General features: G+C 33.7%; 1 protein-coding gene across 4 annotated transcripts; it reads right to left on the bottom strand.

The window, feature by feature from the left end:
- On the bottom strand, positions 1–27299 carry LOC142323907 (cytochrome b5-related protein-like). 4 transcript variants are annotated; one of them, XM_075364252.1, is made up of 7 exons: positions 27171–27299; positions 11318–11532; positions 8901–9097; positions 7896–8090; positions 3851–4042; positions 1002–1205; positions 1–529 (listed from the first exon to the last, which is right to left on the bottom strand). In XM_075364252.1, the coding sequence occupies exons 2-7, from the start codon at positions 11519–11521 to the stop codon at positions 226–228; spliced, it is 1296 nt and encodes a 431-aa protein (XP_075220367.1). In that variant the 5' UTR covers positions 11522–11532; positions 27171–27299; the 3' UTR covers positions 1–225. The 4 variants fall into 4 exon arrangements, with proteins under 4 accessions (XP_075220367.1, XP_075220366.1, XP_075220365.1 ...); XM_075364251.1 differs by lacking the exon at positions 27171–27299 and adding an exon at positions 26733–27042 and having other exon boundaries at positions 11318–11543; XM_075364250.1 differs by lacking the exon at positions 27171–27299 and adding an exon at positions 26733–27040.

Below are 27299 nucleotides of genomic sequence, written 5' to 3'. Positions count from 1 at the left end.
TAGAGTTCATAAGAGAGTTTTATTATAAAATGAAGTTAATATAATCTTAAAAAATCACCTTTCAAAAGAATATTTTTTGACTGCTTTCAAACATGCATAATCTAAATACAAAAAAAAAGTGCTTTACATTATTTCAGACATTTTGGTTTGATTATGAATAGTGAATTAGAAATAATTTCTGTTTTTTATATTTGATATTCATAAAATCCTTCAACTAAAAAAACCTTAACTTTTTAGAGGAGCTGTAATATTTTCACGTGGAACAGTATTTGGTAATGTCCTAGTTAACTGATGAAATTGTCCTTTAAATAAATTCCATGTTGTATTAAAACGAAATTCAACACCAAATTCCAAACAAGTTTTTTCAAAAACTGGATACAGTTCTGATAATATATCATGATCTAAAGTTGGAAACATATGATGCAGAGTGTGATCACCAAATGATAAATGAGCCCAGGGAAATGTAGCTGCAACTTCAATTCTATCATTAACAGCATCAATTTGATTTAGTCCCCAGTCTTTATCGTTTCTGCAAAAAAAAAAGTATAAATATCAATGGATACAGCTAATAAAAAATACTTATATAAAATGTTGTAAAATCGGTATGTACTAAACTCATGAAACAAATAAAACTTGGAAGATTACAGTGTAATCACACATGGAAAAGGTGTCAGGCTTGAAAAAGGTTCTATCAGGATAAGAGGACTGAATATTGATATTTGTATATTATTTTATTAAAAAAAGCTCTATATAATGATTATAAATAAAAATTAAACTTATCAAATAGAAAGTATAAATGAAATTGAATTATGTACAGTACATTAAAAATAAAATAAAGAAAAGGATTATTACAAATGTGTTACCCTAACATAAATGATATTCTTGACATTCTCAAATTAGTCTAATACTAATTTAATTTAGCAGTTTTACCCATTCCCAATAATGAGAAATCTCCTACTGTCTTAACCAAAATATACTATAAAAGAGTTTGCTGTACAAACCTAGGTTTATCTCCTTCATGAAATATATCTGGATGATGATGTGCTACATTAAATCCAATTACTCCAAATATAAAGCTACTAAAAGTTATAATCCACAACCATGAGATGATACAGATTAATAAATTAGAACCACTGAATAAGTACATAGTAGTTGGTAACGCAATGCAAATTAAATCTTCAGGTTCAAGTCCATGACAGATTATTCTAAAACAGTAAATTATCACTCACAAAAAGGATTTGATATATCAGCTACAAAATTATGTAATATATGAACAAGATTACAACAAATATGCAAGTTAGATAAAAATTTGTATGTTTAATAATAGTTTGCCTATTTGAATTGAAAATGTGGTATAAAAGTTATTTTACTGCAGGACAAAAAGCTGATCAAACTTTTTTATTGAAAGTATCTTGAAAAATTAATCTAAATATGATGTTCTTTAACTTCTCTTCTTCATTTCCACCAGAATTTCATCTCTACCTTGATTTTCCAAAAATATGTACAAAGTTCTTTGCTAATATTAGAGCTTATCAAACATTCTTTAATTTGGTTTTTTCTTCATTCTACTTGGAAACTGACACAAAGTTATGAGGTTATATAAAAATAGAATGAATTCTTGAAAAAATATAGAATTAGAAAGAAAATTTATGTGTTAACCATTTGCATTTACATAATCATCAGGAAGAATTTTCAAATTCTAAAAGGATTTTTCTCCTAAGGTATGAAATACTGTTGAAAATATGATGTTCATTGCTGTATTGTGAACAATTAAGAATTTTTAAATACTATTGAATAATAACAGAATAGAATTTCCAACACTTTCAAGAAAGGTTACTTGTTGCTTTTAAAATACATACCATTTTGAAAATTAACACAACCCAGGAGATTAAACTTCAATGATTCTGTTAATTACAAGATTAGATTGACTGAACTCTATTTACTCATAGATACAAAGAACTTAGTAAGCATTATTCATGAGATCAACATAAATCAATGATAATTGTACATGAATCCATGATGATTGACAAAAATATAATTTTGCTTTTTATAACAGTTGCTGTTTTATACTAATTTTTGAACTAAATTCATTTCATTAAACAAATCTCACTAAAAAAAAATATTTTAAAAACTAATAAATAAATTTTAATAAAGCCACCAAAGAGTTGCATAACTTTCCTTTATTTAAACTTTTGATTTAGGGTTTGATGGGACAACAAAATGTATAACTGTCCTAAGAGATATTGAATTATGTAAAAAAAAAATTATTCTGTTCTTTGATCAAATTGAGATACAGGACACATGGTGACCGTATCCCCTGCCTTCTTGAACCAACTGTGATCAAAATTAAATGAAATCAATGCTCAATATACAGAAATCACCATGTAAACTTCATTTAAATCACTCTGTCCAGTAATGAGATATCAATCTGCAAAAAATAGACCAACATATATATGTTGGTCTGTTTTTTATATATTGTTTTTTATATACGAGTATATATGACCATAAGAATCTTCCTGGATTTTTGAATGCTGAAATTGTGTTTTCTGGTCAGACAGGGTCATGAAAAATCAAAATCTGCAAAAACCCTGTCTTGCAAATTTGACCCACTTAGCATACTTTCCCTTTTATAGCATACTGTACAGCTATACACTAAAGCTATATAATTGAGAGAGAAAAAATGGGATATCAATGCTAAATTCTCCCAGCAAATGACTTTGCTGGGAGACTTTGCTGAACTTTTTATATCTTCTACTCTTTGAAGCTTCAACTCCGAAACTTTATTAGCATCAATGCTCCAAATATAGAAGTCAGCTCGTCACATTTGAAAATTTTTGTGTCAGTTAATCTCAAATTATTAACCCAAACAGATACCAACAAACACATTTTGAACAGCGTTCATTCCCTTAGTGCATTTCTCAATGTTTTATGACCTCTTCAAACCAAAAAGTGATTTTTGTCATAGCTACTGTACTTAACTCTTGTAGTAGACAATAAACTGTAAGTAACCCTGGGAAAAAAAGCAATAAATGAAATAAATAATAAAACTGAGGGGTTGTAGATTATGTTGTAAATAGACATGTACTAGTGCAATGCTACAAACATTGGTACAGAGAGTTACTTGATTAACAAATTAAAAAAAAGAACTAAATTAAATTAATCGGTGTAAAAGACTGAGATTCTGTATTTTATTTTATGACTGCTGACCAATCAAACTGACCATTTATTTTCATGAAACATTAAACTTAAGAGGTTTACCAGTTGGTAAGTGTATGAACATATTTTTATTCCAGGAAAGCAATCTTTGCTTAGAAATTTAGGTAATTTTAAACAAATAATTTTAAAGAAAATAATTTATTTACCAATTATTTCATTATTTGTCTAAAAATTAATCATGATTCTTTTTTATGAAAAATAGTAATAAATTTTATATGTATTCAGAAATAAATAGACGTTTTATAAGATAAAATTACATAGATAAGTTTGAAGCAACGGAACTGTATGATTTTACATGAGATTTATGGTAGACAGTAATATTTCCTAATTTAATACATCCATCCATATGTACTTGGCTACATGGTGATGTCACTCTTACAAGCACATTCTTCACATTCACCGATGTCATAAACAATTAAACTCACAGCACTTTCTTTGATTTAGAAAAGACTTTAAAAAAATTACAGAGACTTTTGAATCATTCTTAACCTACATATTTATCATTTAAAACAAAGAAACTAAATAAAATACAAATGAGAAATATATATATATGATAAACAAGATGAAATACTTCAGGACAAAGCAACAGAATATACAACTAACACCATACACAAAAAAATATATTTGTACTGACCTGGAAAATGCTTGTAAAAAATAAAGGGAACAATAAAATAATGGAGAGTAAATCCATGATCCATATTTAACAATCCAGTTTTTCTGTTCCTTAGGAAACCACTGAAGTAATGGTTCCATAAGTAAAATCTCAAGATCAAGTCGAGTGTTTGTGTAAATATGATGACTTAGAGCATGGCTTATTCTCCAATCACTGTAATAATATAAATCATCTTAGCAATACCACTTACCACTTACACACTATACAAAGAAAAGTTACAGCTGCATATTTTCATAAATCTTAAAAAAAAGGAAACAGTTTTACTTTAAACATTATCTACTATAGGAAGTTCTGAAAATGAACTGGATAAAATGTTCATTTACAATAAATTTCCAGTACTTACATGCTTTGTGTAACTTTTTATAACTATTGATGAAGCAATTACAAACAAAAATAAATTCATAGGAAAGTTTAAACTGTACAAAAATTTGCATTACGTCAAATATGTGCTGTTAATTGTCAGTAGTATTCAATAGTATGTAGAAATGTAAAATATTAATCATTGCAAAAATAGAAGAAAAGTTCTACTACAGTGGGAAGTTGGTTTTCCTGATATCCAACTATCCAGCCTACTTACACCTGTATTAAGCATTTACAAAAAAATTAATACACTTTAAAAAATTTTAATATTTTTCAAATAAAACTTTGCTTCAACAGTAAGTGTATTTTTAGCAATGTTTGTTTTTACTGGTTGTTTAACTGATGTTTCTGCAATTTATATACCACAAAACATACATCAATTTAGGTCTACATTAAACTAATTATAAAATTAACTTCTGAAAAGACTGACGGAAATACATGAATTAATCATGTATGAATTATGAATTATTGACTTGGATCTAGGGCTGTAACATGAAAAAAACTTGTGAATATTTGTCTGTTGCTATGGTTGGAGTGAAAAAAAAGAATGTGATTCTGCTCAGAATCTTTGTTTAAAATGAGTAGATGATCTTGCAGGTTATAAACAAAGATAAACATTAAAGCAAGAACAAATTGCAATTTTTTCTTTTAAGAAGAAATAGTGTTAAGGTATGTTTTGTTTATAACTGACTGTCAATAAGCTTTATTCTATTAAATGTATTAATTTTTTTTATTTTTTTTATAACTTTTAAGAAATAGTATTTTTATAATACACAGAAGCTTAACTCAAGTTCTCTTAAATATATTCTTTAAACGTTCTTTTTAAATAACACTTTTTATAAAACAATTTTAATTTCTTTCAGATAAATTTAGTAAATTCTGATTCTTTTGTTAACAAATTTCTTCTCATTGTTCTTTTTGTAATCTATTACTGTATCTGTTTTTATAACATTGTATGTATGTTCTGAGTATCTTTAATTTTACTGAAATACATTTAATTTTTACTTTCCTGTCTAGCACTATAGCAGAGTTATAGCTGTATAGGAAAAGTATTGTAATTGGTCCAGTTTGGGCATATACGGTTTTCACCAGATTTTGATGTTTTGACACCTAAGGAACCCAAAAACTGGATGGAAATTTTCTGGATGTTTGTATGTATGTGTCTGTATTCAGTGTCTCACACCTTATATCTCCAGAATTCAACCAATTCTGACCAATCTTGGTCAGATGATTTCTGTATATGGGACATTGATGCCATTAAATCTTCAACTTAAAAGGTCAAGGGAGTGAGGCTGTAGAGCAAGGTCACCCTCAGTATCTCAAGATTTCACGTAATTAAGGTCTTATTTTTCTTAGGCACATTTGTTAACAATTAAAAAATAATAACATTTGCAAAAACAAGTTTTCAAAATCACACCCTACTCCAAAAAATGCTCTTAACTAGTGGCTAAGTGGGTATACTGCATCAATAGTACCCCCTGTCACCACAAGGAGTGCTGGTGTAGCACTGATGTGCAGCTATACATCAAATATTATACTTAAATAAAATAATAATTTTTTTTAATTGAATGTGTAAACCAAGCTGTGCAATAGAAAAGATCAGCATGACGGTAAAGTCCCACAACAGTGTTGTCAGCTTTTTTTTAATATATTTTTACGTGTTTGTTAAGTGTGATAACCATTAAACATTAGAATCATATGCCCCCTACGTATGATAATCCTTTTTTACTTTTCCAATTATTTTGATTTCTGATTATCCAGATTCAACCTTGCAAAGGTCAGCCCAAATAACTGGTGTTCTGCTGTATTTTAGGAATAAAATTTATTGTCAAAATATAACAAGAAGTGGATAAAACCAGGAAAGAAATAAATACAGGAGACTAATAAAAGATAACTAATGAAATATTTCTTACTACTATTAGGTAAAGATTGTTAATTTAAAATTATTATAAATATTTGTCCAGAGAATATTATTAGAATATTATGGATCAGTATGATTGCCATTGAAAACTACTTGAAATAAAAAAAAAATTATGTTGGAAATCAGGACAGAGACATCTTACTACAAACCTAATCACTCATTTGCTCATTACCCATTAGTAAACAAGCAAAGGAATGAGTTGTAACCACCCAATTTTTAAATCTGCAATAGTATACAAATAATCTAATATGCATTCTTAAAGCAATTCATCTGTATACACATAATTAAAAACTGCGTTTTTTTTTTTTTAATCATCAGTCAGTTGACTGGTTTGATGTTATTCTCCATTAATTTCTGTTTTAGATTAATATTTTCATTTTCAATATATTTTCTACATGCTACATCCTTAATTATCTGTTTTATGCATTTCAATATCTGTCTTTGTCTACAGATTAAACCTTCTACATTTTAGTTATAACCTTCTAATACATTATATTACCAAATTAGCTAAGCCTTCCGATTTTAATATATGTCCTATCAACCCAGTCTGTTTCTTTGCAAGATTCTGCCATAAATTCTCCCATCTTATTTGTCTTAGACCTCTTCATTTTTATTTTATCGATCTATTCAATTTTGACACCAGATTTCAAACACCTCCCTTTTTCTTTCTGCTTTTCCTATTGTTTATGTTTCAGTACTACAAAGCCTTACACTGCATACCAATATTTTCAAGAATTTCTTTTTAATTCTTTGATTTATAATTGATACTACTAAACTACCTTTTCTATACAAAAATTCTAATTGCTTGAACCAGACTTATTTTTATATCTGCATTACTTCATCTAAATAACAATTTTACTCTAAATAGCAAAATTCTGTTACTTCTGATAAATTATGTTCTCTTATTTTAATATTTAATTCCTTAATATCACACATTTTTCATTATTTTTATTTTAGTCTTAATTATTTTCAAAATAAATTTGTCTCTAGGATAAAAAAAATTCCATTTTGCATTTCTTTAACTTATCTTTGATTTCTCCCAAATAAACAATGTCATCAGCAAATCTTAACAAAAATTATTTTCTCTTCTTGGGTTGTTGCTTTGATCTCAAATTTTTCCTTCATTTACTGTACTCCTTCTTCTACTGTAGTGTGAAATACAATGGAAACAAGACCATATCCTTGCCTCACTCCTTTTGAAATTAGAGTTTGCCTTCCTTCATTTCATCATAAATGCTACCTGATTATTAAACAGATTGTAAATAACTCTTCTTTCCCCATGTTAAAGTAAACATTTTCTTAAGGTACCGTGTTATGTCATTTTATGGAATATAATATAGTAAACTATTATATATAAATGATGCTGTTACACTACTTTTAATGTTCATTCAAAATTTCAGCCAAATCAGTAAATAAAATACCTACAGAAAACTAAATAATATAAACACTTCATGAGATATGCTACATCAATCTAAATACTGCTTATTACTGCTCTTGATACTGCTATTCTGCTACTGCTACTACTTTATACTGCTGTTTTTTTTATTTTTGTTAACAAAAAATTAACATTAATAAAAAGGATTTATGAATGTCAATAATTATTAACAAATCCATTAATAAAGAAAAAAAAATTCTTCATTAAAAAGATTAATTTAATCCAACACATTGAAATTCAGTTATACAATTATAATATTTTAAAATTGATCATGTTTATTAAATACTTACGTTACAGACATCAAGGATAGCTGGAAATAATACATTCGCCAGTTATCGCGTTGATGAAATAAATTATGTGCCAATATAGTAGTACCAGTTAAGAAGATTCCAGTAAGTGCTCCAATGTAGAAATTAAAATACTTTGCAGAAATGATTGAAAGCAATAATGTAATTACTACGAATAAATCGATCAGCACTATTGCTCTGTAAGAAATATCTTTTGCATATATTTTCAGTAAAATAAAAAAAATACATAATATAATACATGCACACACATGCGTGCATGCATGCACACACACACACACACACACACACACACACACACACACACACACACACACACACACACACACATTTATAACATAAAAAGGGATTACATTTATTTGTAATAGTTATAACTAATATTATTTTTATGTAAATAAATATCAACATTTGATATTGTAAAATTACTCTTACAATTATTTTTTTTTATTACTACCAACTTTGGTAGTAGTTGTTACTGCTAGTTATTTTGGAAGATATTCTGTGCTAATTTATAAAATCTTTTTTTTTTGTTTTTATTTATTGTATATCATTATTATTGTACGTACATTAGTGTCATCTGTAATTGTAATTTGCACAGACTATTATTATTATTATTAATATGAGGAATATGAAATGTACAAAAATAAAATAATTTACTAAATGAACATTCACAATTCAGCCTGAATACATTTTTTACTGTATCCCAAGTATCTAACTTTTTAATTCTAAATACCACTGATAAAGTAATCAGCTGATATCACAGTGACTAACTTCTCCACTGGTCATGAAATATAGAACAAGAACAAACTGGGATAATTAATGAGAGCTTAAAACAGTTTAAAATTGATTTGGTTTCTCATTCAAAATTAATTTAGTGGTTGGTATAATTTTTCTCAGTACATTCTAACCTATTTAAAATAAACCTTTTACTAAAACATAATCATTTTAAATATTGTTTCATAAACATAAACATTAACAAAACAATCTTACCTTTTACTTGGTCCTCTTTTGATATTTTTAGTTTTTTCATAAACTCTTCTTTTAAGAGTTCGAAAGAAACCACCAGGATGAAAGGTGTATGGTGAATTTCTTGAAATCCTTGCTTCTCTAACAAAAAAAGTAGGTAATATTTTTTCAGCACTAGGACTTAAATGAGATGCTTCAAATATTTCAGTCACATCCAAACCCTAAAATAAAATTTACCCATAATTTATCTAATAACTATTGTTTACTTTATTCATAATAAAAAAAGAATAAAAATAAAAGAAAAAAAGAAAATAAAGGAATAAAATAAAGGATAAAAAGAATAAAGAATTTGATTCATGATTCAGCAGTAAATTATTAACAATTTTATACTATGCATTCATTTTTTTTTTTTAACTCTGGAACACTAAAGAAGGGTAGTAAGAAATTTATTCATTAATATCAGGTATATTTTGCAAATAATAAAGTAGATATTTCAAGAAGACTCTCTATAGTAAATAGATTTTTGTTACTTTCATCTCTTAGCAAAAAAATGTGAGATCTCAGGTTCTACAAAAGTAAAAAGGGATTCTGAATAAGAGTAACTTTGTACCAATCCTGATTTATGAAGATAAAAGATGTCTGACCACTAGAGAAGGGAAAAACAACGTCAGTGAGATTTCTCAGATTTATGATCAGTAAGTGAAGAAGTGGATTGTATTAAAAATGAAGTGGTACAGGAGAGAATAAGAAATAAGAAAAAAATCTGAGATTGTTTGGGCACATTGAAAGATGAAGAAAAGCTTCAGAAAATTGTAGGAAAGAGACTTTGGTTAAGCAGTGAAAAAAAAAGAACATGTGATATCCAATAAGGAAATTGTAAAAGTGTAATGCAAATGAAAGAGAAAATTACAGAAGAAACTTATTCACATCCAACTTCTGAATTGTAATTGTAAAGTGTAAATCATAGCACATTTTTAACACCAACTTGGTAGGTATTTTTACGTCAATAAATTTTTAAAACATTTTGCTGATCAATCATGCAGTGTATATTACATGATAAAATGGATCCTAAATGTGAGATAACATCAGTTTTGTCACAGTAATCTTAATAGGCATGAGTTGTTCTCAGTTTATGAATTTTAATATAATTTTTATTCAGAAGAAAGATTATATTTCTGCCCTACATGTTGCTACTTTTTAAAACCAAAAAAAAACTATTTGTTTTGATAATCAGTATAAGCTACATTTGGTAAATACTAATTCATGATGAACAATTTATTGCTCATCAAACAATTTCTTATGGCCACTTTATTCTTTAAATAACTAATTAAACAATCAATAAGAAAAAAAAAACAATTTATACAATTTAAAAACAATCATTTTCTATGGTGCTCATTTAGCACCTGATTGTATAAAGTAGCTGTCAGCTGTATTTTCTAAAAGTTATGATTTACACTAAATATCCAGTCCCTGTGGTGAAAAGAGTAAAAGTTCACTTGTAGGGCCAAATGTCTACTGAATTTCAGTGGGGTTCACATGCTGATGTGCAATAATATGTTAAGCTCAATGAAGAAGGCAAAAGACAACCTCTTCATTCCTCACTTTCACAAATGAGACTCCAGTTAGATTTCTAAATCTTGAAAAAATGGTTGTGTAGTTTTTGAGTGACTTGTAATTCATGTCAGATTATGTATGACCATGATCATATTAGATTAGTTTTTATGAGGAGTTGTCCACCTGATACTTTGGTTTTTTTGCAACTCACATTTAAGAATCAAAGTTCATGAAGAGTTTCACCAGCACTAAAAGTAGAGCCTATTCATCACTGAGCTTCATTAAATTTCAATAAAATAAAATATTGAAAGCTGAAGTATACTTATAAAAGTATCTAACTATAAGTACTTCAACACTAGACCAGATCAGTGTTTTATCATTTGTATGAAATATTACTTTATTCTATTTAATCACTGATGTTAGCTCATTGGTATATATTTTAATACTAATATATTTTAATGTAGAACTAGTACTGAAACTCTGTGGTACTCCTGCTAATATTTCAATAACTGGGACCAATAATTTTCAGGTACTCCTTTTATCTTTTGCTTTATCTTTACATATTGTTTTCTGTCTTTAAAATATGATGTAAACCAGTTACTGTTTACATCTGGCACAGATATTTTCTTATTGTCATGTATTTTTTTCAATTTTTGTAGTTCAAAATTTGCATAATCAAAAGCCTTACCTAAATCTAAAAAGTTTAATATTATTTCTAAATGGAAATTAAAGCAACAACAGTTAACCAAATTTTTTCATAAATATAAATGCTTTAACTATTCTTGTATAATTACTGAATTAATATTATTTTTAAACATCAATTTTACACTACTAAAGTAATACAGCAATAGATATAACTATAAAAAATAAATTTTTATAATAATAACCTGTGTCATTTTGATCCATAACTTTCCACCAGGATGTTTATCAACCCATGTTGTTAAATCATATAAACCGTTATGAATTCTCCATAATCCTTCAGCACCATCATCCCTTTTCTTTTTTTCAAGCCATCCTCTAGTTGTTCTGTAACCTTCGTCTATCCATTCTGGATATTTCCAGTCTGGCCAGCTTAATTTAATTGGAGTCATTGATTAAAAAACTGTAAGTAAACTAATTATTTGTATAAAAAATAATGTACTTTTCAAAAATATTATTATGTTATTATTTAATGAAAATGTATTTTTTTTTTAATAAATTAACAATTAATAAAATCTACCTTACCAGCACATTGATATATTCTCTAGATCTTTCGGCTTACTTAGAAGCCATCATCAGGAGTTAAAATTAATGCATTAAAGTCAAACTTTAAAAAATCATAGTTAAAATTTAAAAACAGTCATGACTGTGCTGGTCTACTAGTATACTCAAAGTATACTAGTAGGACATATCAATGTGCTGGTAAGGTAGATTATATTAATTGTTAATTTATACATATCAGCGGTACCATGTTTGAGAAATTATTTTTTTAAAATCTTATTTGGAATAAAATAAAACATATATTTTGGCTTCATACTTTGTTTTGATTGATGAATTAATTCACCACAAAAGCTTGAATGTGGGAATGGGAAAATGGAAATTTGTAGTTTATGAAAAATATCATGCCTGACTGGGATTCGAAGACAGGACCTCCAGATGAAAAGCCAAGATGATGATGCTACCATGGAGACTGGCAACATGTCTGCATACATAATTGCTTTCAATTAGAAAATAAAATAAAAGTTCAATTTTTAATTGAATAAAAGGCTTAAGAAAGTGTTTTAGATCAATGATTGAAAATAAATTAATCAAAAATACAAAACTAACATAATAACTAATAACTGGAAAGAGATACATTATACATCACACACTAAATGTTAAAAAATGTAATAATGAATTTAATTAACTGGAAAATACAAACAAATCAATCAAGATCTGGATTTTTGTAATGAAGTATTTAGATAATATTACACTTGGTATATTTTTATTACTTCATTGATGAAATGTCTTGACCGCGATGAAGCGGACTGTGGGCCGGCTCAGGAGAGCTGCACAGCGTGAGGGTGATCCTGATTTTCGTGCAGCCCTGCTTGCGGACTATCGTCGGAAAAGGACCCAGCATTTTCAGAAGGTTAGGTCTTCTAAGCGTGATTCCCAGCGCTCTTCTGTACAAGAGTAGGGAAATAAGGACCCATGGGGTGTCGTTTATAGAGGTAGGTTTTCGCTCTGAGAATTTCTCTTCTGAGTTTACAGAGGTGGAAGTCCGTCAAGAAATTTGTAGCGTGGCTAGGAATAAAGCCCCCGGATATGATTATACCACAATGAAACTCCTTATTCGCACGTTGCCAGTGATTCTTAGTCCCCTAACTAGGGTTTTTAATAGGATGCTTTTTGCAGGATATTTCCAAGCGTAATGGAAACATGATGAGTTTAAACTGCTCTTCAAAGGTGAGGATAAGGACCCCGCTGTAAGTTCTTCTTATTGGCCTCTGACGCTCTTGCCTGTAGTAGGTAAGGTTTTCGAGAAGGTCTTGTACCTCCGCATTAATAGTAGGTGACTTCTAACCATATACTGATGGACGACCAGTATGGTTTTCGTCCTGTAAGGGCTCAGAAGATGCTGTTCCTAGAGTAATGAATTTGGCTTCGACCAGCGAGTGCAAGTTTGTACTCGGCGCCTTTTTGGACATATCCGGGGCCTTCAGTAACTTGTGGTGGCCCTCCGCCTTGTTTCAGTTGCAGCAGCGTGGCTGCACGCAAAATGAGATTAAGATTCTCTCGAGCTATTTAAGTGAGAGAACCGTCGTCCTTCGTGAAGGCGGCTCGGAAGTAGGAATCACCCTGTCAAAAGGTTGTCCACAGAGCAGTGTTCTAGGTCCACTCGTCTGGGTCGTTGAGTTCGACTCTCTAATGCGGTTGCGGATGCCCAGTAGCTGCTGCATCGTGGCTTATGCCGACGATGGGTTGCTGTTGGTCGAAGGTAACTCGCGTGGTGAAATAGAACTCAAAGCGACACAGACATGCTAGGTACTAAGTTTGTGGGGTCTTCAATAAGGAGAAAACGACTATGATGTTACTTAAAGATCGTCTAGCCGCGACCCGTCACCTGCGGGTCGTGATGGACGGCCTTCCGATTAGGTATGTCACCGTTCAGAAATATCTGGGTGTAATCCTTGATAAGAGGCTTCAAATTCAAGGAATTTCAAGGAAATTCGAGGAATTCAGGGAGCACCTTCAGTTTATCGAAAGAAAGGCTATAGATGCCTTCTTTGGTGCTCGTAGAGTCATCTATCCCGATTGGAGGTTGAATTATCGTACCATGAGTATTCTTTACAAAGGTATCTGCGAGGCCATAATGTTGTACACTGCGCCTGTCTTTTAATTCCAATATTATAAGGACATTTTATTGCGAGCCCGGCGTCTTCTATTATTAGCTGTTGTCGGAGACTATACAACTGTCTTGCGAGATGGAGTTGCTGTGATCGCCGGCATAAAACCCATTGAAATTTTAGCTGTGGGACGTAGCAAGCGGTATGTTTCTAAAAAGGGAGGTCTTCTTACTTCTGGGCGTATGCGATAAATTGAAGACCAAGGATTTGACTCTTGGCAAGTTAGGTGGAACGATTCTTCTACTGGTCAATACACGCATGGTATATTTCCAAATGTTAGGGAGCGACACCGGGAGTTGGTGTAGGAGGACCCATGGCTCGCTCAGATACAGATTAACATAGTTCCTGGCGGGTCATGGCGGTTTCCGGGCGTATCTGTATAAATATGGTTTGGATCACACCGATCGCTGCCCTGACTGCGATGAGGAAGAGACTCTGCCCATGTGTATTTCTCTTGCCCGCGCTTTGATGAAGAACGCAGGAAGATGTTAAACATGTTAGGCTTGGGAGACAAGTTCTGTCCAGAGGACACACAAAGCGTAATGCTAAAAGGAGTTAAAGGTTGGAAAGCGGGTGAGAACTATGTTAAGAAGGTGATGGATAAGCTACATATTTATGAAGAGTCCCGTCAGGAAATGAGACGTCGGAGGGTGCTGGGGCGACGTCTCATTTTGGGGGGGATAGGCCCGCGGCTGAGCGCTTAGGAGGCCTCCCGAGCACGTGGGGCTCGCCTCTGCGTAATGAGGCAGTGAGCACTCTGCATTTCGGAGCACGACGTCGTGACACTCTCCTTTACCAGACGTAATGCTCTTCATGAACGGTCCCAGGAAGGGGAGGATCGGTGAGATAGGAGTTTTAGTCGGTAGGACGCGGACACACATAGGCACTTAACAACATCTAGCTGAACCCGCACGAGTCCGACACTCCCCCACCTGTAGGGGGCATGTAAGTGGTATTTCTCCGACTAATCGGGAAAAAAAATTGTTAGTCAGAAGCACTGATGATTCTTCCCGACCTGAAACCTGGTAAAAATAAATCATGCCCCTTCAAGTTATCGTCGTATCTCCTTGACCAGTACCCTGTATCAGGTGATGTAACGGATAGTAAACCGTCGTCCAGTGTGGTACCTCGAGAATAACACCCTAATTGCCCCCCTAACATTGCGGTTTCCGCCAAGGTAGATCGTCTATCGATCATATAGTTTCTCTTGAATCTGTCATCCAAACCACTTTTCTACTCTGCCAACATCTCATTACTATATTTTTCGATATGCAAAAGACACATGTCACGGCTTGAAGGAGAGGAATCCTAAATAAACTGCATGAATGGGATATACAAGTGAATCTCCTTGCATTTATCAGAGGTTTCCTCAGAAGTCAGTCCGTTCGAGTTGGAACGAAGGTTTCCGACAATTTCACACTAGAAAACGGAATAATACAGGGACATGTTACCTTATTTATTTAACAGTTCCCTGTTCTATAACCATAAACAGAATAACAAACTGCGTCCGAAAACCCGTTATGTGTTTATTTGTGGATGATTATTCAATTTATGTTGCATGTAGAAATTTAGCGTCTACTCCAAAACACTTTAACCCGTCAGAAGACGAAATGCATTTTCTTTTCACGCTTAAGGAAACATGTTGACCCTCAACTGTTTTTACATGGTGAACTAGTTGTACCGTGCACGCGGGTTAAATTTCTTGGATTGTGGTTTGACCAACCACTGACATGAGTCACACATTTAAAGGAGCTTAAGGTAAAATGTCAAAAAATTCTAGAGATTCTGAGAGTTCTATCCAATACACGTTGGGAAGCAAATCGTGTATGCATGTTGCGCTTCTACCGAGCTCTGGTCCATCACCGCTTAGACTACGGCTGTGTGGCATATTTTTCAAGTCATCGCTCTTAGAATTCTCGATGCAGACCGCATTAATTTATCTATCTGACTACAGGTGAGTTTTATTCAAGCACGTGGTAAGTCTGTTGGTGGAAAGTGGCCCTCTTTGGCTGCCTTCTCTTGTTAATTACTCTTAAATCTTTTTTTCGGTATCATAAGAAGAACACAAATCCGGTTGTATTACGAGAAAAATTTATAATATTATAAATAGCGTGAATCCTGATGCTATAGTTTATACGGACGGCTTTAAAAACGTTTACTCTGAACGTTTGCGCTTTTGTGGTTGTCAATAGAGCATACATATTTGGCTTTTATACGGAGCTTTATGCTATTAATAAGGTCTTAAATATAATAAGCCCAAGATTTTGACACTATTTGTCTGTTCAGATTCAATTACTGCCTTACAGGCGATTAGAGATATGAACTCCAGACATACTGTCTGTGACGCACAATTTATCTCTAAAATGACTCAGCGTAACACAACTGTGAGCTTCTGCTGAATCCCCAGCCATAATAGAATTTCAGGCAATGAGAGCGCTGATCGTGCGGCAAAAGAGGCTTGCTTGCAGCTTCCTTTCACTAATCGCGTTGTTTCGAACGATCTTGTCTGTTTCTGAAGAGTGTGGTTCGTGATGAGTGGCAGAGTGGATGGAATGCTACCATCAATAATAAATTTCGTCCAGTGAAGGACACTGTGTCACCCCTGGAGCTCTTCATGTGTGAATAACCGTCGTGAGGAGGTTATTATTTGCCGTTTGCTAATAGGGCACACTAGGTTCACTCATGGATAAATGATGACTCAGACTGATACACCCAACGGTGTTCGCTGCTACTGCCAACTGACGGTGTACCACATGCTTGTGTATTATGTCTGTTATGCGGCATTGCGTCGGAAGTTTAAACTAGGAGCTAACTTCCGAAATATATTAGGAAACAATGAGACTACGTTATCGAATGTTTTACGATTTCTTAGGGCCGTACGTTTATATTCAAATATTTGATTTTACAATAGTATGTTTAAGCTATTTATACCATTTGGCGTAGGGCAGATAGTAATTTTATTATTTTTATTTCCGTATACGAATTAAAGGAAGTATTGTAACCGCGAAAAATGTCGGTTTTCAGATTTCAACGGAAATATCCATTTTGACCATCCCTGAATCCATTTTGACTAGATCCGGCGTGACGTCTGTCCCGTACATGTATGTACGTATCTCGCATAACTCAAAAACGCTTAGCCGTAGGATGTTGAAATTTTGGATTTAGGACTGTTGTAACATCTAGTTGTGCACCTCCCCTTTTGATTGTAATCGACTGAACCAAAAGTGTCCAAAAAAGCCCAAAACCCCCAAAAATCTCGATTTTGGACTTTTTCTTAACTGCAATAAAGCTCTCATTGAGAGTTTTTCAACGATATCGTAAGTGGTACTTATTTTCATTGGTTCCAGAGTTATATCTAAATAAAATGTTATAAATGAAATATTTGGATCTTACAAGGAGAAGGCACATCGGTTCGAATCAAGCTTCATCTCCTTTTTTTTAACTTTTTTTTTTAATTTAAATAAAATGATTTATTAATAATTATAAACTTCTGATTTTAAAAAACTTTTACGATAAATAATTCAGTAATAACATTAAAAAAAATATGAAAAAATATCAGAAGTTATTAATGAAACAAAATTTTATATACTTTTCATTTTAAAAAAATGTGTACATGTAACTTAATAGGCGTCCACATCATAGGTGTCCACATCAGATTTTTTAGATTACTGAAATATTTCATTGTGATTTTATTTCGCTTTTAGCATTGATCATAGATGTTTTCCATTTTTGGGTTTTAGTTTTTAATATTTATTTATTTACTGAATAAATATCTAGTCCGGGCGTTAATAATGGCCCTTCGTTGTGCACCCAGGAAAAAAATAATTTAACATTTGCGCTAATTTATCTTAATAAATAAAAATGCATAGGCTCTGCATTTACGTAATAACTTTATTTATGATAATCATTAGAAATGAAACATAATTATGTAAACTATATTATTTCGGTTTTTATTTATTGAAGCACTTTAAACATTTTTGGTCCTGTTGGAATTTATTAATTATATTCTAAAATTATTCTCAATATTTTCTCGTAGCTTGGTATTTTTGGGATAAGACTTCTTGCAAACTTTAAGATACAGTTAGTTATACATAGAGACATCTGCTTTTATAACAGAAATAAAACAACAGCGATAATTCGTATTTTTCAGTCAGAAAAGGTTATCATCGAAAAACCATGAAAGTAATGGAAAACGAGAAGTCCATTGTTTACAAAACAGTTATAAACAGTAAACAGTTATAAATATATAATAATAATAATTATAATTATAAAATTCCTTTGTTTATGATAAAGTTTAAAAAACAGATAAAAACTGAATACAATAACAAAATTAAAAAAAAACATAATTTTATATAATGAACAAGTCAAATCAACAAAAATTACAACAATCAATATTCTTTAGTCATTAGATTATCAGACAGTTGCAGACTGTTTGCCGCTCCAAAGGTCGTATATTAGCAATAAAGAAAAAAATTAAAAAATGTATTATAAAGAGACATGAAAAAATCTAGTTATAATACGAAATAAAAAGGTGCTGTAGTCATCCGCAATTGTCAGTAGATTCAAAATTAAACCTGTACTTCTAGGTATGTATGAGTACAGTTCACAAAGTAATGAGACAAAAGCTGTAGTTCGAAATAAAGTTTTATTCTGAATCAACATTTAAAAGATATTACACCTACATTTCAAAATAGTACCCCTTAGATGGAACACACTGCTTACAATGCTTGACCCACTTATCAAACATGAAATCCACCCCATATTTCGAAAGTACTTTGAATTTCGCCTACACGACTTTTACGGCCTCTAGATTCGTCTCAAATTTTTGCCTTCCTTCTTCTCCTTTGAGAACAGCCCTAAGACAACAAAAGTTGTATGGAGCTAAATCTGGACTGTATAGTGGGTGAGGAATCGTTTTAATTTTGGTTTTCATTCAAAAATTCGTAGATTATTTGAGCGGCATGAGGGCGCTTATTATCTTGATGCAGCATAAGTTCTTCAATTTTTTTCCACACTTTTTTCTGAAGTAAGTCAGCATTATGTTTACCATACTGATGTACCAGAGAGCATTTTCAATCGTCTCTGTAGATACCTGATGTCGGTAAATGAATTCTTTATGATGCAAAAAAGACGATTATCAAGACTATCCGCGCTGTGTGCAGCTTTTGATTTTTTCAGAAGTGGTGAAGAAGTCGACTTCTATTGGGAGCAGCTTTGTTATTACATTTCAAGTCGTAATAGAACTTTTGCGACCCTCCCAAATTTGGGGTGCCCCCCAAAAAGCCCCCAGCGATTTGGGCGAGCGGGTACTCCACGGACGCAGCATCGGGCGTAGAGCACGTTTCTGGTAATTTTTTGACGATCGGAGTTACGGTTTAACGATGGAGAGACGAAGATCGCTACCGCTTGCGGGGCCTTCGGAGGTCGGAAGCTCTAAACAATAGATGTTCACAAAGTCCAAGAAGGGACCAGGGAAGAGGCTGAGACAGGTGTCCTCAGAAGAAGATCCGAAAACGGAGACAGTGACGAAATTGACATATCAGTTAGGACTTTTATTTTTCAGTCTGAAACAAAACATGGGGCCTGGATTGTCTAAATACATAACACACCATGAAAAAGAACTTACAAAGATTAGAAAGGGTTCAAAGCGCTCAGTCAGATGTTTCCACCACCTACCACGATGACGTAAGCTACGCAAACCACTCAAACCGAAGGATTGTCCCGAGAAAACTTAATATAAGATTAACTACAGACGAAGATGACTGAGGAGGAACAGATGGCATTGGTAGTGAGGAGATGGCCCAGTGAAATTCTACCAAGGGTACTTGAAGTTAGTGTTCCGCCACAGGAAGATGACGTGTTTTATTTCTGCGATTCTTACAAATAAAATAGACTCACGAGATTATGAAGTATGTAATACTGTTGGAATCGTACCGGGGGACATTGTGAGGAACAAATCGACAATAATGGGGAAAGAAGACTCATTGAGACAAAAGTGTACTATCTTCTATGAAACATCTAAAGGAAAAGAGAAAACCATGAAGATTATGTATCAGGCGATTAAGAAAATATCTGTGAAGATGGGTTACTTGACGTTTGTACCAGGCGGTAGACTGGGGCTTACAATTAGAAAGATGTTAGTGCATCTCACTAAAGATAGACCAGGTGAAGTACGTGTACAAAAGATGAAAGATGACAATACCAAATAAGATACTGTGGGCACGGGAACAGTGAGGTCTACTCCACCGGTGGAGGAAAGCAGAACTGTTGCGGTGAAATCTGAAGGGAAGTCCTATGTTGAACTTATAAAGACAGTAAAACAATCAGTACAAGGGAAGAAGCATTAGAGTGATAGGAATTCATAAAGCGGAGGAATTCACGACGTTATTGCGTAACAAAGCCGCAGATTGGAAGATAGTTACGAGAACCAGGGGCGGTAGAAGGATAGCAGTTCATCTTAAAGGCCTAGATTATGACACTGAAGAGCGGGAAATTAGAGACTCAATTGCCGAAGTTAATGGCGGCATAGACAACTTTATCTTCAGTTAGACTGCTTACGGGGAGACTAAGAATGCTACAATAATAACGACATAAACTAAACGGCAGTTAAACTAGTTGAATCCCGTAACAGGTGGGATGGGTGCATTGTAGGGCGAACATCCGGGAACCCGATGAAAATGTTACCGATGCTGGGAATGTTACCGATGTGTCAGCAGATTGTAAAGGGGTGGATAAGTCTCGCCTCTGTTTTAATTGTGGGAAACAGGGGCATAAGAGCGCGCAATGCCCGAATACCAAGGCGTGTGCGATTTGTGGAGCGAAGAGCTACTGGATGGTGCGGTGTACAGCCTCAAAATGAAGGTCCTACAATTAAACGCTAACCGTAACCGTCGGTCTCACGACGCTTGTTGGGAGATCGCCATTAAAATAAAGGTTGATATTATAGTCATTGTGGAACCGAATATAGCGGTAGTAAGTAATCCGGGATGGATAGTGGATAACACTAGAGCGGCGGCTATAGGATTCCCGACGATGGGAACCTAGGTTGGAAAGTGAGGAACCGGTAACGGGTTCGTGTGGACCAACCTAGGACAGATAGTGTTTTTTGCTGCGTATCATTGTCCGAACGTGAGTATTGATGACTTTACTGAATTCCTTGAAGAATTGAGTGGAATAATTTTGAGTTTCAGGGGTAGAAAAATACTTCTTTTCGGAAATTTTAATGCAAAATCGCCTGAACTTAAGGGAACAGCCCGAAACAGAAGAGTCCAGTATTTGGCGGAGAAAATTAACGCATTGGGGGTTGACATGCGTAAATCACTGGGGTTAAATGCGTAAAGCATGCGTAAACGTGGACTGATGAGCCCACGTTTGGGAGAGGGGAGTCGAGTTCCGTATTAGACTTATCTTTTATCTCCGAAGAAAATTCGGCGGAGCTACATAATTGTCATATATTAGAAGAAGAAAGCTTGTCGGACTAGATTCTAATCGGCAACGAGGTAATGACACAATCATACTTCGGTAGGATAAAGAAAATAGTGACCTCCAAACGAGGATGCATTAAGTTCGCCGAAGTAATAGAAAAGAGATTAGCGCACGTCACTGACCCAGTAGAACTAGTAGAGTCTGTTAATAAAGAATGCGAACGAGCAAAAGTAAAGGTGATGGTTCCTGATAGACGCCATGCCTATTGGTGAGGCCCGGACCTAGACAGGCTAAGAAAGAGGGCATGGTCGGTAAAGAGAAAATTACAACGGGCCAATCGAAGACACTGTATTATAAACAGAGAAGCAGCTCGACAAGACATCTAAGGGACAGGACATCCTATATATAATGCGGCAATCAAGAAGGCGAAAAACAAGTGCTGGAGCGACCTTTGCAATGATATAGACAACGACCCTTGGGGAAGAGGCTAAAAATTGGTTATGGGGAAAATGGGAAGATGTTTACCGGTTCTAGATGAAGATATAGTATGTGAACAGGTGGTGCGCTTATTACCCGAACGAGAAGACCAGTACAGAGAAGAAATCGTATAGAATTGTATAGACAATTCACTATACAAGAGCTTATAGAAGCAGGGATAAGGATGAAGTTAAGAAAAACCCCTGGGTCTGAAGGGCTGACAGTAGAAGTGATCAGATTCTTAGTAAAAAAACCCTCCTATTGCGTTGGTTAATGTATTTAATAATATTCTAATGGGTGATTTCACACTGAAACGTGGAAGACGTCACGGCTAGTATTGACCCGCGGTCAGCTAGACTGACCTGCGGGTCCAGTCAGTTATAGACCGATATGTCTAACAAACAACCTGTACAAATTATTTGAGAGACTGCTGGTGACTATAATGAAACAATATATGGAAGAGAAAGGACGGATTAGCCCTAATCAGTACTGGTGTTGACATGGAAGGCTGATGCAGTTTGTGAGGTGATGAGATTGGTTGATAGTGCGGCAAAAGGGATATGAGGAAGGGCGGAAAATTCCGGTGATCATACTAATAACCGTACAAAATGCGTTTAATTCCCTGAATTGGAGTGCCATTTTTGAAACATTAAGACAGCGAGAAATCTCGGACTAAATAAGAAGAATCATGCAATGATACCTCCTGGAGAGGGAACTAATTTACAAAACTGTACATAATGAACTCGGATTTACAGTTTCCAGCAGGGTACCCTAGGGGTCAGTTCTGGGCCCCATTCTTTGTAACCTCGTGTTTGACGAGGTTCTAAACCTGGAATATCCGGAAGAAGTCAAGCCAATTGCGTTCGCAGACGATTTGGCCCTTGTAATTACAGCAAAGAAACCGATGAAGTGGCAAGGACAGCAAACACAGCATTGGGAATAGTATCAATTGGATGGAGACCAAAGAACTACATCTGTCACTTAATAAGACAGCGATGATTCCCATGGCGGGACGAAGGAGGGTTGACGTCATTCCTGTTCGTAATATGGAAGACCTAACCAGTCAGTTGAACAGACTCGGTACCTTGAAATGTGGCTAGACAAAAGATGGACGTTTATCATCGTTTATCATGTGCAACAAACTAGAACTAAAGCCGAACAGATGATCAAACGCTTGAACGTGTTGTTGAAGACAACGTTGGGTCCCAGAGCTTCCATTAGGAGAATGTACACATATGTGATAAACTCAGTGCTGCTGTATGGGGTGACGGCTTGGCATAGAGCGCTAAACATCGATAGGAACAGACGTCAACTAGAGTGTACAAAGAAAAATAGCCCTAATAATAGCGTCGACGTATTCCTCGGTGTCTACCGAGGTGATCTTGGTGGTCACTGCGGTGCCCCCCGTTAAGCAGTTAGCTAGAGCCCGAATTAAGATAGCTGAAGGCATGAATAAAGAGGAAGCCAGTAGAGAACTGTATGAAGAACGGCAAGAAAGATGGAGGGGTTTAACAAAAGGCGAGTGGAATAGAAGGTTAATAAAGAAGATCAGACCGTGGCTCGGGAGGGGGTTTGGTGAGCTGAGTTTCTGGCTCACCCAATTTCTGACCGGCCAAGGGTCCTTTAGGGCTTACCTCCATGCGAAGAAGAGAGCAGAAAGTCCAGAGTGTATATACTGCACTTAACGTGACACAGCAGAACATGTATTTTTTGTATCACAGATAGGAATATGAACGTCGAAAATGTGAGACAGTGGTAGACCAGATCGGAGTAGATAACTTAATACAAATAATGTTAATGGGACTAGATTAATTTAATATCGTGGCTACGTACGTGACGAGAGTTTTAAGACGGAAAGAAGCGGTGGCGAGGGGGTGAAAGATAGCCCCTCGTGGAGTCGCAGTTTGTTCGTGTTTACATAGATGGTCTGCGATGTTGAAGCGCGGGGGACTTCGGTAACCCTTGAGCGAGCGGCGCGTGGTATCAGTGTCCTAAATAAAGTTTGCCAGCAAGGTGGAACTGAGAACAAGTCAAGGTGAGTGCAGTAGTTAGTCATTGGGTTATCTAGTCCACTAGTTAAATTACAATCAGTCAGTTAAAATAAGAAGTTAAGCAGTCCTGGATTGTGATTCAGCTGTCAGAGACAAAGTCAAGAGATGGAAAGGGTGGAGGTGAGGGACAGCTCTCAGTGGAGTCGTTGTCTGTCCGTATGCTTGCGCGGGTGGGCGACAATGATGAAGCTGTGGGACTCCTAAGCCTCCCTGCTTTGACACCCCCAGGCTTGTGCCATACTTAATTGTAAAACTGGTCCCGGGTCGAGAGGAACAGTGAAATAGGAGTTTTAGTCGGTAGAGTTTTAATTGGTAGCGTTAAGAGCCGCGGAACTCAACTACGCAACGTGTTTCATATGCATCCACTCGTTTCAATTACTGTATGTACTGCTTTTTGAAATGTGTAGCAGTTCTCGACATATCAATACGACGATCTTATCGAGTGATGATGCTCGCAATGTTCACCATATCGTCGTTATTCGACGTGCCCAGTCAATCCTGTCTTGCCACGTCTTCCACGCTCTCTCGTCCGGAAAAAAATGTGGCATGCCACAAAAACATCTCTGCACGTGACACAGAGCCCTTCAGTCATTGCTTCTTTCAAAATTTTATAAGATTCGGAAGCTGATATTTTTTAACGGACATAATTGAATCGCCTAAGGTTGATCAAATGTTTTTTCCGTGGTAGGCGATATCCCGACGCCAACGATCGCTGACATCAAAGACAATCAACTTGAAATTAACATGAGAAATAAAAAAACATATCTGAATACTTGTATGCATATAGGACTGCCACTTTGCGCGCTCTAAATTTCCCTCTCACTTTTCAGTCTCTACTTTTTGGATAGCCCGCGTATGTTACAAATTTAAAAAAAATCTCTAATGTGTAACAGGAGCACGTAGTGGAGTTTTCCGAACAGAGTAATAAAGCTTGCACTTGGGAGGTTTTTAAAATTATTTTTACTTATTTTTAAACATGTTTTAGCGTGTAGGAGCTCTCACCAAGTGCAAGAGAAGGGCCAAAAAATCGAAAAAAAAAACAAAATCCTCACAATGACTCATAGAAGGTTTTGGTCACAGAGCGCGATTATAAAGGAAAACACCATGAGAAGCAAATAAAAATATATGGTGCCAAACATTTTTTTGCATTGCACTGACTGCTGTGGAGCCAAAAAAAGAGGAAAAATAGAAAAACCACCAAGCAAACAGCGTTCTGTTATGAAAGAATGAGATGCAACTTAGAACAAATGTAATAAGCCGTACCATACGGATGTAGTCAATATTAATTGCCAAAATAAACTACAATAAATACACCATATTAACAACTTATATAAATACAATTAAAAATACATAGAAACTCATTAAAAATATGTGTTTTCCTAAATTAGTAGAAAATGTTAAAATAATATCAGCTGACACTACAGAAAAAGAGCTAACAGCTACAGCAATGTCTAAAAATGGCTGCAAAGATGACTGAATACAATATGAAATGAAAAAATGTTACCCAAAATTTACTTTAGTTTGGTTTACTATTAAAAATGAATGGTTTTGTGTATCATTACTGCTTAAAAAATGAATATAATCTTTTGGTTCACCAATGATTATTATAATTTATACATTCCTTGTATAAAGACTAATAAAATTTTTCAATATAATTAGATCAAATATCAATTAGGCTATCTTACAATTTAACTGGCTTAGTCGACTATATGCATTGTATAAATTTGTCTTGCGATTGTCATAAGCCAGGAGGTAGTAGTAACATATACAACTTACAACTACAACAGCATGTTGTTACATATAATTTATATTAATCAGTTATGTTTCCAACAAATAAATAATAGTATAAATGAGGCAGTAATTCAGATCATTGAAAAAGCTTGAAGCCTTCTTTTCGTTTTTTCTTAATTTAAAAGGTTCGGGTTTTGGTTTTTGAAAATGATAATGACACTTATTCGGGAGTAACCTGAGAGCTTCTTATTAGGATCTATAACCAACGGGCTATGGTATCGAGCATCAGCATAACATTTAAAATACATATTACAACACAGTATTTGCAAATTTATTATGCTTTCAGGTGAATATAATGCTTGGGATCAAATATTCTATTATGGTGCAACAACCTGGTTGAAATCTAGTTTAAGGAAATGCTACTTTAAAGATTTATTGGCTTGTTTTAATAGTATAATTTGATCTGCTTACTGGGGTTCAACCAACAGTACTATGTCAGGTATTGGTTAAGATGACTAAATTGGTTCAAATGCAGTTTAAGGAATAGCTAGCTTTCATTCTTTTTTATTTTTGTAGATTAGATTTATTAAAAATTGCATCACTAAATGTTCAGGGAAAGCACCCAATTATTAGATCTTATGTAATTCACTAGCTAAAATAATCATATTGCATAAAAGCATGAAAACAGAAATATTTTTATGGTAAAGGAAAGATGATTTTTTAAATAAAAATAAATTTTTTTTTTATTTTAATTTGGGTACAATAATTTAAGCTAACTTTTAAATGTTAGCCTAACGAACGACAAACAACAAAATAGCTGCTAGATTTAAAATTGTTACACTTTATTGTAAATTTCGATTAAATGATAGTTGAGTTAACGGGCAAGTACCATAAATCCGAAACTTTTTAATTAAAACTTACTACGTCTAGTTAACTGGACTAAAGTTCCTTTTATTATTATACTTATTTTTACGTCGCTAACAATATTAATTATTGAATATTACTTTTCGTTTGTCACTTTATGTGAGGTAGTACAATCTCAAATTAAAAACTAATGAAAGATTCTATATGTTATATGTTAAAGTAATTTTAACAGTTGTATTTTTATAAGTATACAAAAACACTTTGTATACAAAGTATACAAAAACCACAACTTGTAATAGAAATATACGGTACGTTTAATAATGAGCTTTAGAATCATGCATAAAATAAATTTCGCGGAATTTTTACTTCAATTTAATGGTACATACCTCAGTTTTTTTAATATTTAGAAACGTCTAACTGACTAGCAATCGAGATCATTCAATCTTTATTTATAAACCATTCCTTTTTTCACATAAATTGTGTATAACTACTTAAAATTTCATACGTGTATGAAAACTAAACGGACTATTTTCGACGTAATTCGGTTTCTTAGCCAGAATGTTAAAAATCAGTAAAATTCTTAATCACAACTTCTCATTAATCGTGCAACAAACCATTCGAACTGTTCATCTATATTCAGTCAAAACCGTAAATAAACTACTGGGTGCAAACGTTCAGAGTTCAAATAAATATTACTTATCATAAAAAAGTTACTATTAATTACACATATGATTATTGTAACTAATGAATAAATTATGATGTACAATAAAATAATAATAACTGCTTATCTCTAAATTTTAAATGAGTAGCATATTGATACGAACCTAGATGATACATTACTATACTATGCTCTCGATCGGTTTATATTTTTAAATCGCAATAATAATAATGTGTAGATTTTTTTTGTAGAAAAGCTATTACCTTACAGGTTTGAGTAAATCAATAAATGAAGC

The sequence above is a fragment of the Lycorma delicatula genome, chromosome 4, assembly GCF_047948215.1.
Source record: "Lycorma delicatula isolate Av1 chromosome 4, ASM4794821v1, whole genome shotgun sequence".
NCBI lineage: Eukaryota > Metazoa > Arthropoda > Insecta > Hemiptera > Fulgoridae > Lycorma > Lycorma delicatula.
The sequence above is the reverse complement of the archived record's forward strand: the minus strand, read 5'-3'. Positions and strand labels throughout refer to the sequence as shown.